Source organism: Perkinsus marinus (assembly GCF_000006405.1).
Source record: "Perkinsus marinus ATCC 50983 genomic scaffold scf_1104296973076, whole genome shotgun sequence".
Taxonomy (NCBI): Eukaryota; Perkinsozoa; order Perkinsida; family Perkinsidae; genus Perkinsus; species Perkinsus marinus.
In genome coordinates, this window is record NW_003201530.1 from 26,030 (window position 1) to 42,503 (window position 16,474).

General features: G+C 44.9%; 4 protein-coding genes across 4 annotated transcripts in view; 3 read left to right on the forward strand and 1 right to left on the reverse strand.

Annotated features, from left to right (window-relative positions):
- Pmar_PMAR019707 (hypothetical protein) overlaps positions 1-208 on the reverse strand; it is a gene marked incomplete at both ends in the record, with an annotated part of 518 nt that extends 310 nt beyond the window's left edge. The window contains one exon of the mRNA XM_002766299.1: positions 1-208. Within this exon, the coding sequence (XP_002766345.1) occupies positions 1-208 (208 nt within the window).
- A 5,293-nt stretch (positions 209-5,501) lies between these two features.
- Pmar_PMAR019708 (hypothetical protein) lies at positions 5,502-6,407 on the forward strand (the record flags this gene model as incomplete). Its single annotated transcript, XM_002766300.1, has 1 exon — positions 5,502-6,407. The coding sequence occupies one exon, from the start codon at positions 5,502-5,504 to the stop codon at positions 6,405-6,407; it is 906 nt and encodes a 301-aa protein (XP_002766346.1).
- A 2,742-nt stretch (positions 6,408-9,149) lies between these two features.
- Positions 9,150-13,522, forward strand: Pmar_PMAR019709 (hypothetical protein; the record flags this gene model as incomplete). Its single annotated transcript, XM_002766301.1, has 10 exons — positions 9,150-9,212; positions 9,655-9,747; positions 10,424-10,553; positions 10,607-10,680; positions 11,380-11,485; positions 11,918-12,048; positions 12,468-12,558; positions 12,907-13,078; positions 13,220-13,320; positions 13,485-13,522. 10 exons carry the CDS (start codon positions 9,150-9,152, stop codon positions 13,520-13,522), a joined length of 999 nt encoding a protein of 332 aa, XP_002766347.1.
- A 2,112-nt stretch (positions 13,523-15,634) lies between these two features.
- Positions 15,635-16,474, forward strand: part of Pmar_PMAR019710 (hypothetical protein) — a gene marked incomplete at both ends in the record, with an annotated part of 3,040 nt that continues 2,200 nt past the window's right edge. Inside the window, 3 exons of the mRNA XM_002766302.1 lie at positions 15,635-15,676; positions 15,716-15,848; positions 16,140-16,204. Of these exons, the coding sequence (XP_002766348.1) occupies positions 15,635-15,676; positions 15,716-15,848; positions 16,140-16,204 (240 nt within the window). The remainder of the gene's footprint in view (positions 15,677-15,715; positions 15,849-16,139; positions 16,205-16,474) is intronic.

The window sequence follows — 16,474 nt, forward strand, 5'->3', positions numbered from 1 at the left end:
CTTCGAATAGATGCTCGCTGCCGAACTCATCCGTCAACCCCCAATGAGCGTGGAATTGGCTCAAAATGAAGATGTCACTGTCATAGTTGCGGACGTTACCAATTGTGTACCTCTCCTCGTCATCATTGACCACCACATCGATACCGTGATCAGAAATACTCAAAGTAGCATTATCGACGATATCGTAAATAATTTGCAGGTCATGCATTGTGACCGATTGATCAACAGCAACGGTCTCAATGGATATCGGTGATTGAGATTCGCCAATTGTACACATACCAGGCCACGAATTCTGGTCATCGTAGGTCCAATGGGCGCCACAGGCTGCGACATATGATAGGATCATAGCGATATGGACGATCATGAAGCTTTTCATCATTAAATTGAACGCTAGGAGACAAACTATCTAACAGGCGTCGTAAATCGGACGAAGCTGGACCGATACATCGGAAACAGAAGAGGGCTACCATAGACATTCACCCTCTTGGAGCAAAGGAAGTGCCGCAAATTTGAACGTGTAAGAAACCGGTTGAGTGACTCAACTCTGTCGAATGTGTTTGAGTGGTGACTCAACTTGAGTCACTCAAACACATTCGACACAAGGAGATATCAGACTAAGCTCAGCTGTCTATTGTACAGGAGCTTAGATGGTTTCGGCCTCACGGGTTCTCAAACTCGTATCAGGCGAGATATTATTCATGCTCGACCAGTCTGTGCGGCAGAGAGCGTCACCTTTTTGTACATGCGTACAGGCTTTCTCCTTGTGCTTGCGTACAAGTGTAGGATGCATTCAGTACTATTGATCCTGAGCATTGAACGTTACTATGCAGCGTTACTAGCTCCTAAGTTCGTAGCCATCTGGCTCAATGTCTTAGTGTATTTTTGGGTCACATCCCTCCAGCTAATGTCGGGTCGTGTTGACACAAGGGAACGGCAGGAGGCACCGGACATCAACAATAACTTTGGTCCCTTCTTTAAGACGTTACGTTAGATGTCCTAAGGTTGCTCTTGTATTAGTATCGCATTGCATCCTATATAATCCGCAATTTCTGGAGGCTTCGCTCGGCTGAATATCCATGTAAGGATAAGGTCACCTTATTATGGTGTGAGGCTCCTCGCGCCTTGCTCCTGAAGTTGAGGCGCATCTCGAGAGGCTTCATGCGAGATAGCCTATCTCAGATAGGCCCTGCAATCGAGTCATGCCCCTTCATACTCGGGCGCAAACAGATTCTCTCACTGGCCCTACTTCTTTGAGGAAGGAGCGCCTCCTTATAACTGTGGAGGGTTCCTTGAAGTAACGAGGCTAAGAATGTTACGTAAGGTGTACCTCCTCTAGCTCACGCTCTGACTGGAGGGACTCAGGTGAACTCAATCACCTCGGTGACGACATCGATAGTGGTTGGGGTACTTACGTAATCTTCACAAGGGGTTATACCTCCCTCTACGAAGTAATCGGTACGTAAACGCACAGCTTTTGCCCGGGGAGAGCTATGCGTCTGCGTGCCTCATCATGAGGTCCTCATGGTGCGGTCCGCTGCACGCATGAACAACAGCAGTGAATGGTGAAATGTCTAGATTCCGAGCTCTGTCGAATCTGGAAGTTAGCGATCGCCAGATAGATCCGAAACGGCTGGTCGACTGAAGGTGATGACAGATATATCCGGGTGTTCAAAAAAGCTATTGTCAAACCCAGGAGCTCTCCCAGGAGAGCAGTGCGTGAAAACGCGTTCAATGGACTACGATCAGGAGCGCTCCCATGATCACTCTGATGAGTGCTCCTCGGCATGTTCAATAAGTATTTTTTGCTCGCCCGAGAGTGCTCTTAGGATTGCGTTTTCCAGGAGAGTTCTCATCGCTCCTGAAATCGTGCTCACGGGATTTGAGGCGCGCGCTCATTGATTTTGGCGGAGCGTAGTGACGTTAGTCTTCCAATTCCGCGAGTTATGCGCGGCCCGGCGGCGGCGGCGGTTAGTAGTGTAGTTGCAGGAAGAGTGAGTAAAGCTAAGAAGTAGTCAGCAGAACGCTAGACGACTAAGCCTTACAATGCCACCGGAAGCAGTACTAGTAGTTGCCGCGAGAGAACTGAATCCTAAATAGCCAATACCAACTAGTCTAACGCAAAGACAAGCGTTAATAGCTTGAGCAATAGTCATCGATGGTCCTCATATAGTGGCTCAAGGACTAGTAGTAATCAAACCAGTCTAAATCACTAAGTCTAGTGCAGACGAGAACTAGTAGTTCTAACAGAGCCAAGTAGAACGAGTAGTTCCAAGAACTCTAGTTATAACCACGTAGAACAAGTAGTTCAATAGTACTTCTCAATACAGTAAAAGCAGTAGTTCAATAGTAGCCGTTTCAGAAATCTAGTCGTTTTGGGTCTTGCGCTGTGGCGCACGCGAGCTGCCGGCTCGCGCATTGGCCACGACTAATACGCAGTAGTAGTACGACAGATCACTTAGTTAGGCTCATAGTAGTCATCAAGGCAGCAATAATCAAAAAAACTTTAGTGCAAGAAGGATAACTAGTCATTCTCCTCTTCTACACTAATAGTAGTATCCTCTATCTTAGTGGTATCACCAGTACTGTAGTATATACTCTGCTCGGCCATGCGTAGGGCCGTGATGGTAACAAGGCTCGACTCATCACTGACCGATAGTAAGTCGAACCAACTTGAACATAGCATCCCTCCAATAGTTTCTTCTCAGAAGAATGTGCACTCGTTTAGTGCCCATAGAGGTAGTGATAGATTGCTGCTAACACTCGTACCAGGAAGGCAGAATAAAGACTTCGGCCTAGATGAAGTAGTCCCAGCTCATCATAGGGTTGTACAACTTTATGGGGTTCCGGATATCTACGTAGTAAGCCATCATCGTCGAGGAAGAAGATTCTAGCGAGACGATGTAGTCGAGTAGACTGTACTCCATGTAGAGTGGTAGAGGGATCCCCTTGTAGTATAGCCTTCAAGTGTTGAATATCATCATCTAGTTGTTGAGCACGTCGTACACAAGTAGTAACACATGACGAAAAGTGGGCGTCCTGTAGCAGACCATTGGGAACACGATCAGTAGGTCGGGCGCAGTCCACAAGGGACTCCAACTCTAGTGGAGGGTACTACTACTAAACGAGAAGCATGTTCTGCCCTTGCTTCCTTCTACGACCCATTAGGACTACTTATAGAGTATGACCTGAAAGGACGACTCATCTGGAGGCATATTTGTAACGACTATCATTCATGGTCCACCGTCATCAACATCAACTTGGTGAACGAGATTCGAGATTGGATCAATGATTGCTTACTAGCTACTACTATTGGCATACCTCGGCATATCGATGTTCAGCATCAACCACTACTAGTATGTACTGATGCCTCCACCGACTTATGGGGTGTTGATATACGCTGTTTTAGTGGGACTACTATCTCGCCCAGACTACTTAGCCGTGGAGGTGTATTCCCCAAAGTGCAGTCGAAATGGACTATTCCGAGGAAGGAGCTGGTGGCACTTTGTAAAGGTTTACGAATGCTCAAGACTATGTCTCCTTACTTACCTATACCTACTCATTATAGGAAGGGACAGGCTCCCTTGGACCCACTATCCCCGGTGCTACTACCCCGACAAGTGCGACTACTCTGTGACAGTGAAATCACTATCTATAGACTACGCCGTCCAGGTAATGATAAACGCCTACCTGCAGCAGAGCGTCGTCGTCTATCTGAGGCTAGGAAGCTCTGTAAGGAACTGGATGTCATTGTACTACACATTCCCTCCGAGCTCAACTATGCTGATAGTATTTCAAGGGGTAAGGCTACTACGGTTACAATCGAGCCAGATGAGGTACTCAACTCTATGACCGTGGCCAAGGTAATCTACGACTACCGTTGCCAACCTGAAGACACTGACGAAGAGGACGTCTCTACTAGCCTCTCTACTCCGCCATGTGTTATATCTCTAAACACCGACGGTTTGGACCTACCAGATGCTGATCCACTACCTACTGACCATCGTATAGCTATAAGAGCAACTAAAGTTTTGCTAGAGGTTGATTATACGGATTATCGCTTAACTACTTGTTGGCTATAGACCGATTGATCCTCTAGTGTCTGCACTAGACTCTGTGATTGTGACTAGTAAGACCACTACTAGCATTTGAGCCACTACTACTAGGACTATGGACTACTATTGCTCAAGCTATAGAAGCGTGCCTTTGTGTTCGACTAGTGGTTTGGTCTACTCGGATTCAGTTCTTACGCGGCAAAGTTCCTCCCGACCTACTAAGCCTCCGCCGAGCCGCGCAAGGAGCTGGTCGCCCTCTATAAAGGACTACAACTACTCAAGGCTATGTCACCGTACTTACCTGTACCGAGCTACTACAAACCTCATCAAGTTCCACTGGATCCACTGGCCCCCGTCCTTGAACCTCGCCAAGTTCGGCTGTTGTGTGATAGCGAAATCACTATTTACCGATTGAGGCGACCGGCAAATGATAAACGACTACCAGTGGTTGAACGACGACGACTAGTCGAAGTTCGTAAACTCTGCAAAGAGCTCGATGTTATAACACTTCATGTTCCGTCCGCTCTGAACTACGCCGATAGTATTTCGCGTGCCAAGACTACCAATGACATCATCGGTACTGAGGTGTTGAACTCTCTGAAGACGGCCAAGGTCATATACGACTACCGATGCCAACCAGACGAGTTTAGTGAAGACTCTATTACCTCTACTACTGCACCAGCGGTACTAGCAATCAACGAAGACGGTATAGACCTGCCTGAGGTTGGTCCACTGCCCGATGAACAAAGACAAGAGTTAGAGGATCTCATGGACTACGCTAAACCTTCGGACCGGATGACAAGTGGACTATTAGAAGACTCTCGGTTCACTACGTCTGTTAGAACGTGTATAATCCGGTCGCAGCAAGAAGATGAAGATATTCGTGACCTGAAGTCCATACTACTAGGTGTAACTACGATGTCTCTCTATGGTGTCCGAGCTACTAGACTACAGCGGCTTGCTAAGATGTGTCTCCTGGATGATGATGGCCTACTCCGGCGCTATCCGGAACCACACCGACTAACTCAGCCGCACAATAAAAAGGGTGTACTATGTCTTGGGAGAAGCCTGTACTCTGCCTTTCTAGTGCGAGTCTTGGCAACTATTCTTCATTATCTGCATGGTCATCTGGGTACTAAACGAGTCCACATCCTACTAAGGCGTGACTACTGGCGTGACTCTATGTTCAAGTTGGTGCGACTAACCATCGGCTCCTGCATCCCGTGTCTTAAGGCGAGAGCCACAAGACAACACAACTACCTAGTCACTCAAGTCCAAACACTACTAACCGAAGCTCTCTGGCAACTAGTCGGTGTAGACATTGCTGGCCCCTATGACAGGCAACCAACTACGAGGACTACTAACCCCAACCCAGTTGATGAAACCGACAAAGACCACTACATTATCCTAGTGCACGACTACGTCAGTGGTTTCACGGTTAGACGTCCTATGCGTAACTGTAAGGCCAATACTGTCGCTAACATACTAGACAGTGTGTTCTTGGAACATGGGAGTCCCGCAGCACTACTCACTGACCATGACCGTACTATACTATCTAGTAAAGCCGTTAAACTGGTATTGGCACGACATGGCACTAAACATTATGTACTGCCAGGTTATTCCTATCATTTGGGATTTTGGGAAAGAGCACATAAGGATTTTGTGGAGGTTACTCGCGCACTACAAGCAAGTCGGCCTATAACCGGTCCTGACGCCCGTACTAGCATAATGGAGAATGCCTACATCGCCGACTACTTGGTAGCAGTACGTGCCTATAACCACACCCCCAGGCTCTGGGCTAATGTTACCCCATTCGAGCTTCACTATGGGTATGCTGGACGACTCCCTGGACTACACCCAGAACTGGATAACTCAATTGACTGGGACACCCTCAACATGCAATATTCCACCACAGATATTGTTGACTTCGTTCACCAAAATGTCCCACTACTCACAGACGCCCGTGAGAAAATGGAGACTACTCTGAGTGAATATCTGGAGCTCTGGCGTATCAAACAGCAAGATCATCTACAACGTTATGCGTCAGAGAACTCCAACAACTACGAACCGAAGTTATTTGACTTGATCTTCACCACTAAGAGAACTGATGCTGCTATCGGCAACCACCTACGGACCCATTGGAGCGGTCCCTATACGGTCGTCCAACTACAAGGCTCGTCCATGGTCAAGGCCATCCAAGGCATATTACTCGAAGGTATTGGTGGTGTCGAAGCTGGCGAAGATCGAACTAGTGCAAAAGTCCCACAAATCTATGGAGCATCAGAGTCCTATTCCCTGAAGAACGTGGTACATGCTTGTGCACTACAAGCGGCTATTACTAACTATTACCATTAATCTCAACGAGCATATATAGACTCGGATGGTACACTACGCACTATGAAGCTTACCACGCCCAATCAACCCGATGATGCTTCACGAGTAGCTCGAGCCCGAGATCATACCGCACTACGCCATATTCGGCATGCACCTACTACTCCACTACGAACAGAAGATGGTGTCGGCGAGCCTTCTACTACGATAGCCACTGCTACTAGGTTAGAGTCAGTCCAACCCGCAGCAAAAGACTCTCCACAGGTGGAGGAGAATGACTACGAAGCAGCTTCAGTTGGCTTCGACACTAGCTGGAGGACTCCACCTGCTGACGATACTGTACCAGTACAACCTTATCTGGTACAAGGAACACCCGAGATCTTAACTCTACGAGGACTAGGACGGAGAAGCTAAGAGACCATTTTGGAGTGTCAAGAAGGCTGTTAGCCCATTTCGGCGGTGAGCCCGGCCCACCGCCGGTGGGTTAGTGATACAAACTACCTCCTTACAGTAAGGACCTTGCCGTCCTTGAAAAAATAACGTTAATTCTTAAGGTTTCTTACCTTAAGAGTGAGAGTCACTCTCAACTTAAGAGTCTTAACTTAAGACTCTTAAGTAAGAGTGAGTCTCACTGTTTCTTACCTCAGTGAGTCTGAGGAACTTGTAAACTTACCCCTTCTTGTTTGTTAGTGAAACGATCTAACCTTAGTTTCTTCAGTTTTTCCCGTCTTAAGGTATGTGGTTAGTCACTAACCGCCTACTAGATCCTCTTTCATTAACTGCTAGTAAAAGAGGCTCGTTGTTTCCAACTGTCAAAGATGCTAAGTACAAAAGTAAGCGATCAAAAGTTGCGCTACGAGCGAAGCGATGCAAAGAGCTCTCTCAAGAGAGGTTTTCAAGCGCGCTTTTCAAGGCTCTGTTATTTGAACAGATTTTCTGCTGACTCCCAGGAGAGCTCCCGACATATTTCGGGAGCGCGTTAGTTGAACGTGATTCCAGGAGAACACTTCAAAAGCGCTATTCAGCAGCACTCTCAGGAGCCTGTTTTGTGTTGTTTCTTGAACGCCCGGTATGGTTTGGTTCTACTGGTCTTTGGGACTCCTGCAGCGTGGTATAAAAGCAATTAAGATAGAACTAGAGATAGTGTGCACGCATGAGTCCGTGTTGAGCCGTAGCCATCTGGCTCAAGTTCGTTTTGTCCTAATTCGCACTCCCCTCGTATAGCGTTCCTCAGTGATGGGAAGGTTCTACCAACAGTATCATCAAACTGAGTATACAGCTCGGGTGAGCTGGGATGATACGCAGAGGCACATAGTAGTGTTGAACGACATGCTAGTAGCATGTCTCCTTTCCTTCCATCTCACCTCCATCCGCATTCGTGTGGATCCAACAAGGAAAGCTCTAAGCCTCGGGCCTCTCAGTTTCGAGCTCAGCGTTGACAGTGTGGAAGCCGAACTAAAGTGAAAACAAAGCTTACTACCATGGTTCGCCTTTTCAGAGATGACGACCATGCTTGCTCACTTGCGCTACTGTTAGTCCTCATCATAACAGTCATAACAGTCATAACAGTCAGTCGTCATTACGCTGACTGTTTTTTCATTGCCTTGTCTGTTAAATCAAATCAGTCTGAACTCTCATATATAATGTCATTCTCACAAGCACCTTCGCTCCAACAAGGCACCCCTTGTCGCTACACCTTCGTCCCAGTAAGCACCTACCCATCGTAGCACTACGCCGACTCGATTACACCTCTGGTCAGGCTGCCTTCAGCCAAGACAAATCCAAAAGCCATCGTGGAGTAGCAGTCGAGATAGACTCCGTCGGGGATGAGGAAAAACTGTGACCACCCGCTTCCTGAGGACTGCCGTAAACTACCTGTAGATACCATCTCTACGTTGAAGTGAAGTCCGTAGATCTGAGTGGATACGCCAGCTCAGTGAAACTACTAGGAGATGAGGGCTCGAAGGCTTCGAAACTGTTGGAGAATTGGCGAAAGTGACCAGCAGCCTTTGGTTTCCTCCAGCATTTAGCCAATTAGTTACACCAGTTGGCGTGACCGGTCCAAGAAAAAGATAGAGGCTTTCAATGCACAGCTGTCAGGACTGATTAACGAGAGGTGTCGAGCTTGAAATGACTCGTGTTATTATTCCCACTCCAGTGGTGCTGTTCCAAGTGAAGATGTGATGCGGCAAAGATGGGAATTGAGAGTACAGCGGGATGAGGAGGAAAGACGGATGCTGGATAGCACTCACGAGCTGTCAGTTCTGGTTGAATAGTATTATGAATTCTTGTTATAATGTGTAGCATTATTGGAGTTTCACTAGTGATATGAAAAACACTAGTGAAAAACATATTTCACGACTATTGCAAGGCGCAAATATCGCGATTTTCACGGAGTTTTACGCCACTTCACGTAAAACGGGTGAAACTCCATTAATAGAAGCACGATGAATAATCAGCTCAGTGTGGGAAAATATATACATGACCGACTACGTTTGTTGGTGATAATAATACGAAAATTCTGAGGAAATTTTGAGAAAATATCGCCGGTTTTTGTACTTTTTACCCCCGGTCGTGTGCAAATTCTCATAATTTTTCCACCTGGAGAAATCAAACATATATTCCGACACTGAATCAGAGGACCGTTGAGTCATCTCTCATCTCCTTGAGGATATCAGGTATGCGAGCTGGGTGCAGTTGAAGCTCATACGGGAGTGGCAGGGCTTCACTTCGACCCCGTGGGTGCTGAAGGCTGTCCTCGTCTCGATGGCCGATTCCTCACTCGAGGAAAAGCGACAGTCTATTGAGAGGGATGAGGAAGCGAAAGAGGTGAGTGCACTCGGGAATTGAGTTTCGCGGGTTCAGTGTGGTGAAGTATGTACATGTGATGGTGACACAGGAAAATTCTGAGGAAATTTTGAGTAGACTTCTACCGTAAACCGTATATGAATTTTCATTAAGTAGTGAGGGAATTTCTGGGCTTAGCTGAGAAAACCAAACATATAGTCCAACACTACTCTATTGGAAACCAGTGAATTGGTATTGACAGCGATAGAGCGAAACCGCATGCCACAACAACAAGAGTAGTGTGGGAAAATATGCACATGATCAACTACACGTGTTGGTGACAACATGGAAAATCTGAGGAAAATTCAGGAGAAATTTCTTGGTTTCTGTACACTTCTACTCGAACTTCTAGGCGTAATTAGTGTAAAAACTCCTGAGCTCAGCTGAGGAAAGCGAACATGAATTCTTCCAACATTGCGTGCAGGTGGCGGTGTTGAAATCTCTGCCGTACTCCGAGGCGGTCGATGTTGTCGCTAAGAGATGGGCGAAGATGAGGAGGCAACCTGGAGAGCCACAGGTGGGATCTATACGATTATGCACCGTGTTGGAGGAATATATGTTCGCTTTCCTCACCTGAGCTCAGATGCAAAATTTATGTGACTTTCTCAGTTTACTCAGTGTTGGGGGAAAATATGCACATGGTCAACTACATGTGTTGGTGATGATTATCGATATTGATAATTGGTGAAATTATTGTTGCTTCCTGTACACTTCCATCCGAGTTCGTATGCAAACTCCTGAGTTCAGCTGAGGAAAGCGATTACATATTTTCCAGCAATAAAGTTTCACCGGTGATATGCAAAAACACTAGTAAAAAACGATCATATTATCGCGGAAACATATACGCCTTATAATTCACATGGAGTATTACGCGACTTCACGTTAAACGGGTGAAACTCTGCACGAGGTGTAGTAGGAATAATGTCGAAGACGGGCCGTTTGGACTCTCGTACGCAATGAACATGGCTGATTTCGATTCTGAAGTTCCGTTTTGTTTCGTGGAGATATTGAATTTCCAAGAATCTGTGCGCTCTTTTTCTTCACATTGGACTCAATGGAGATTCCCCCGTTTTCCGTGAAGTGGCGTAATACTCTGTGAAAAACGCGGTATTCGCGGCGCTATGCAGTAGTCGTGAAATATATTTCTCGCTAGTTTTCTTGATATCACTAGGGTGAAACTCAATTGTATGTAGTACGAGATGCGCCTCCTTCAAAACGATGAGCTCATCACCGTTGATCACAAGTTGGATTCTCCATTGGAAATAGAGCGACGACAAAATGCCCGAAGACTGAGAGTGTACGCTTCTGCAAGTTTAGACGCGGGTAAAAACGTCGGTTTTTGAAAATAGTGCTCTTGGTTGATACCATAATTTCAGGCACTGAAGTTTACTCTGAATTTGAGCTGCCAGTTACGGACATATACACTTGGTGTCTGGGAGAAGCGAATCGGGTAGGCAATCGTAAATATTCGTCTATAATTTATAATGATATTAAGCAAGGAATACGATAGCCAGTATGGAAATATATGCTTTTTTTCCTCAACTGAGCTCGTAGGTTTCGTCACCATTTTATGAAGAACCACACGATTTTGGGTATAAGTATACAAAAATCAACGATAATTTCGCAAAATTTCCTCAAAATTTCTATATTCCTAGCAACGCATGTAGTTGACCATGTGCATATATTCCCGCACTGACGATAGCCATGTAGTGTATATTTTAAGATATTGTACAGTACGTGTCAATTTGATATGCAAATGCGTGTTATTTTGGAAGAAGAATTATAGTGAACAAGTTGTTACTATCACAGTTCTAAACAGGTACTTTCATCACAACACATGTTCATAGCCATTGTTACATCGTATATGCGATAGAATTTCACATCGATTTTCATCAACCTCCAAAAATAACACACATTTGCATACCAAATTGGCACGCACTGTATTATAAATAATATATTAGGTAATCGTTTCATGATTGCACATTGTCAACTACAGTATATGTGTTGGTGATAATATGAAAATTCTGAGGAAATTTCGGGAAATTTTTGTTGGTTTCTGTACATTTCTTGCCGAATCTGTATGTAAACTCCTGAGCTCAGTTGAGGAGAGCGAACATATATTTCTCCAAAACTTATCGCTGCCCTTCAGGACGATACCATTAATCGCCCAAATCCTCAGGGAGGTGGCAGTCGTACGTTAGCACCTGCTGCCTTCTCCTTTGCAGTGCATACGATGCCGCGCATTCTTACACTGAGTAAGTAGGCTCTATTTTTCCGATGTATGCGTTTTTTGAGACAGTCGAAAAAGACATATATCGGAGTTCCACCCTAGTGATATGAAAAACACTGATGGAAAATATATTTCACGACTACTATGGAGTTTCACCCGTTCTACGTGAAGTGGCGTAATACTCTGTGAAAAACGCGATGTTCGCGGTATGCAGCAGTTTGAGGAATATATATGTGTATGGTATGATGCGTATCTAGATTTTTGAGATGGCTTTCTTCAATTCGAGAGTAATACGAATATAGACTACGGAACGCTTCTAAAACGTTGGTGTCAATCGATTCACATTGTTACCATGTTGATATTACTCAAAGTTGACTTTCGAAATCTCAAAAATTGAAAATATTACTTTGCATAATAACGGTTTGGTCGTTGTTCACACTGTAGTATTGTTTATCAGAGATCTACGTCAGCCAAATCACAAGTCGATGGCAATTACTGATTCCAAGGGCACTTCGATTGGTGATGGGCCGCACAGTTGCTGTTGCCGAGGCTGCCGTGAATGTCGAGACCACCGTTGGTGGAAAACAGGTGAATTCGCTACGTTGAATGTGTTGGAGTTTCACCCGTTTCACGTGATGTAACGTGGTATTCCATGTGAAAAACGTGGTATGAAGTGAATTGACAACACCTCGCGAATTTCACTGGAAATATCACCCCGTTTCACGTGAGAAAAAATTTTCACGTGTTAGTCCCAGTTGGGTAAAACTGGCATATTATCAACAACAAGTGTTGGTGACAATATCTAAACTCTATGAGGAAATTTTGAAGAATTCCTGTTGGTTTCTGTCTACTTCTCGTATTTTTTATCGATTTGTATATGAACTCCTATGATTAGTGCGGAAACTATTGAGATCAGCTGAGGAAAGCGATATTTTGCAGCACACATGCGTTTTTCGCGAAGTAAAATGTGTTTTTTTCTATATCACGGATGAAACTCTATTGTTCAGGTTACGCACGTATATCAACAACATCACTTTATAGAAGCCCTAACTTCATCGATGGCAGATGAAGAAGAGGAGGAGGAAGAAAGACCTACTGGTGAGTACAGCGCGTTTTACTCAGTGTAGTTTCACCCGTTCAACACTCGGTGAAAAACGCGATATCCGCGGTGATATGCAGTAGTCGTGAAATATGTTTTTCACTGGTGTTTGTCATATCACTAGGGTGAAACTCCAGTGTAGTCTTCCCCATACAGTGCGAAGCAAACAGTTATGCATATCTTCAATTCGAGAGTAATACGAATATAGACTACGGAACGCTTCTAAAACGTTGGTGTCAATCGATTCACATTGTTATCATGTTGATATTACTCAAAGTTGACTTTCGAACTCTCGAAAATTGAAAATATTACTTTGCATAATAACGGTTTGGTTGATCACACTGTAGGTATCATCACTGGAGTCCTCTCCTGGCCGGATGCCAAGCACAGTAAATATGCGGTTCCTCCCATCATCGGGAAGTCGCATGACGAGACGAGTGTGCATGAGCCTTCACGTGTTGAAAAATCTGATGTTGTTGATACTGCCGAACCGGAATCTGCCGAGAACCTCGAGAAAAGGTGCGTTTCTCATCGTGGTTGAATGGAACTTTCCCCGTTTTACGTGAAGTAGTGAAGAACGCGATATTCGCGGCGCTATGCATGAGTTTTTCATATTATTGGTGCAACTCCATCGGATTTTTTTGAAGAAGTTTATATTAGGTATTGTTGGTTGCCACTCGCAGCTGGTGATGATGGTTCTGCAATGTGGAGGAGTGCCCGGTTGACGATGTTACGCGAACGAGCTGAAGGACGCCTTGTTGGTGAGGATCGGGAGCAGTGTTGGAGGAATATATGTTCGCTCTCCTCAGCTGCTGAGCTCAGGAGAGTTTCCTCACTAATTATGGAAGTTTATATACGAGAGTAGATGTGTTTAGAAACTAATGTGAATTTTCCACAATTTCCGTATTGTCACCAACACATGTAGTTGCCCATGTGTATATTCCCCCCCGCACTGAGGGGTAATGATGACCATCGACTTGTATGTGGTCGACGTAGAGATGTCGCTAGACGTAAATCTTACGCCTTTGGCGTATGTGTTGAAGAGCTTGTAACAATCCAAGTGCCTATAGTGTTAAACTGTAATTGTACTCTTGCAGTAATAACAGATCACTCGAGCAGAGGAAGGCATCGTATCTTCAAAGGCGTACAGTTTACAACTTCTCTGGGTCGACGACGCCTCGTCCCTCATCAATCTTGTGTGTTGACCATCGACGTGTATTTGGTCGATGCACAGATGTTGCTAGACGTAAAATCTTGCGCCTTGGGCGTATGTGGAAAAAACTCATCATCAAAGTCCCTATAGTTTTAAACCGCAAGTAACAGGTTACTCAATCAGGCGTAACCACAGAAGGCGTCAAGATGAGTTTACAACTTCTCTGGGTCGACGACGTCTCGTCCCTCGTCAATCTTGTGTGTTTCTTGCTGGCTTTTGTGAAGGGTATTTCGGTCGGAACTTTGCCACCGAAGATATCATGAAGAACTAATAGCCTGAATTTGACGTGTGGCAAAGTCTCAGCTTGAAACACCCAGTCGTTTACGAGAAGGACCGTTCAGAAATCACCCACACCTGCGTGAAACGTCCTTTAGCTATACTGACTATATAAGACTTCATATATGCTCAGCGAGTGTGGTCAATAAATTCTGAGAAAATTTTGGGAAATTTTCTGTGCTTTTATTCCGTGCCGAATTTGTGTGTGAACTCGTATAATTAGTGAGGAAACTCCTGAGCTCAGCTGAGGAGAGCGATTACATATACTCCTTCAAAACTGCCCCAGGAATGAGCCAAAACTTATTCAGTTATAAAAAAGTATGACTTCAGCCCGGGAAGATATACATATGGTCGACTACGTGTGTTGGTGATAGTATGAAAATTCTAAGTATTTTTTTGGAAAATTTCCCGTTGGTTCTTATACATTCACACACTTTATGGTGAGTAAATCTTTATAATGTAGTATAAATCAAATATAGTCTTCAACACTGCACGGCGAGTAAATCCCAGGTTTAATTCGCTCTGTAGCAGCCGTATCTTGAAAATAGCCGACAAGCACGCACAGGGAAGATTTTGTTTTTCTAGGAGAATATGGGTCTAGGCCTATCCCTGCCTTCGATCGGGAGTTGCCTGCTCATCTACGCCGAAGAGCCATGCATGACGCTGACGACCGACCGGGGGGCCTCGCAGAGTACCCGAGTACATCTCGATCAATAGTAGAGGGCAGTGGAGTTGGACGGGAAGCACATATACAGGAGTTCATCGACAGGGTTAGGGCAAGAAGTCGACAACACTTGCAGATGAGGTGCGTCGTGTTTTCTGCAAAGGCCTATGGTATGGCTTTTCAGATCGCCGGTGACGTATTCGAGTATTGTCCAGGAATACGAAATGAAGTCGGGCGAGGCTTTGCAGTGGAGGGAGCTACTGTAAGGCATTTTTGGAAAGTTTACAAATTAAAAAGCGGATGTGATCTCCAGAATCTGAAAGTTTAAATGTTATGACGAACACGCAAGTACGGGGTTTCTCGCAGTATATAATATCGAAAGTTTGGCGGGTGGGAAAAATATTTTTTTTACGGAAATTTTCACCCGGCCGAGAGCAAGGGAAGTATTTTGACAGAAAGTTACTTCCATAGATTTGAATGTCACACGGAACCGCCGTTTTTTTGCGATATGAAAATCGTTGACAAGTTGAAAAATGTTATTTATGGAAGTTTTCATGAGGAAAAAAATGCGAAGATTTGTCTTGTGTAGAGCGTGGATCCAGTTTTCATCAAAAATTCTCGACGAAGATTTGTTTTCAACATCCGATGCTTTTACCAGTGTTGGAATATATGCACATGGTTGACCACATGTGTTGGTGATAATATGAGAATTCTGACGAAAATTTGGGAAATTCTTAGTGGTTTCTGTACACTTCTACCCGAGTTCGTATGTAAACTTTATAGTAATTGAGGTAACTCCTGAGCTAAGCTGAGGAAAGCGAACATATGTTCCTCGAACACTGGTTTCGACGGTAGACACACTTTGAAGTCGTTCTTCACGCCGTATCGGCCGCTACGACCGGCGCCTCGCAAAGACCCTCGTATGAGTGTGAATGCCACAAAGCAGCTGGATCTGCATATACAGGTGATCGTTGCTATTGGTTTGTTATTATCTCATCAGCAGATAATCAAAGTCACAGGGCTTCCAAAACGACGGGCTCATGCCGATTTCAATCCACGTCAATGGGGACGCTCTTATAACGCTGCCAGCGGTTTCACTCAATACAATGGTCTCCATCGTGGCTTTACCTCTACTGGTATGTTCCTGTTCATTGTGTTTTTACTCCTGGCATTTCTTCTGTGGGCAGTGGAGTCTCACTCTAAAAATATTGAAAAATATATTATACGACTACTGCACAGCGCCGCGAATAGCGCGTTTTTCACCGAGTTTTACGCCAGTTCGCGTAAAATGTGTTGGAATATATGCTCGCTTTACTTCCCTATAGTAGTTCACATACGAGTTCGAGTAGAAAAACCAAAAAAATAGTTTCCAGAATTTTCATATTGTTACCAATACATGTGCATATTTTCCCCCACACTGTCGATAGGTTATAACATTGAGAGTTGGAGCCAAGGACGCGAAAGCGAGAAAGTCAATGACGCCTTTCCAGAAGTGGGTCGGCCTTGGGGCGTCAGTCGGGGATGAATACAGATCGCAGTGTTGGAGGAATATATGATGGTTTTTCTCAGCTGCTGAGCTCAGGAATTTCCTCACAAGTTATAGGAGTTTATATACGAATTCGGGTAGAAGTGTAAAGAAACTACCGAAAATTCGGGAAAATTTCCTCAGGATTTTCATATTGTCGCCAATACATGTAGTTGACCATGTGGATATTTTTTTATACTGACAGATTGTTGTGGAGGCTCGAGTGACGAATTTTCA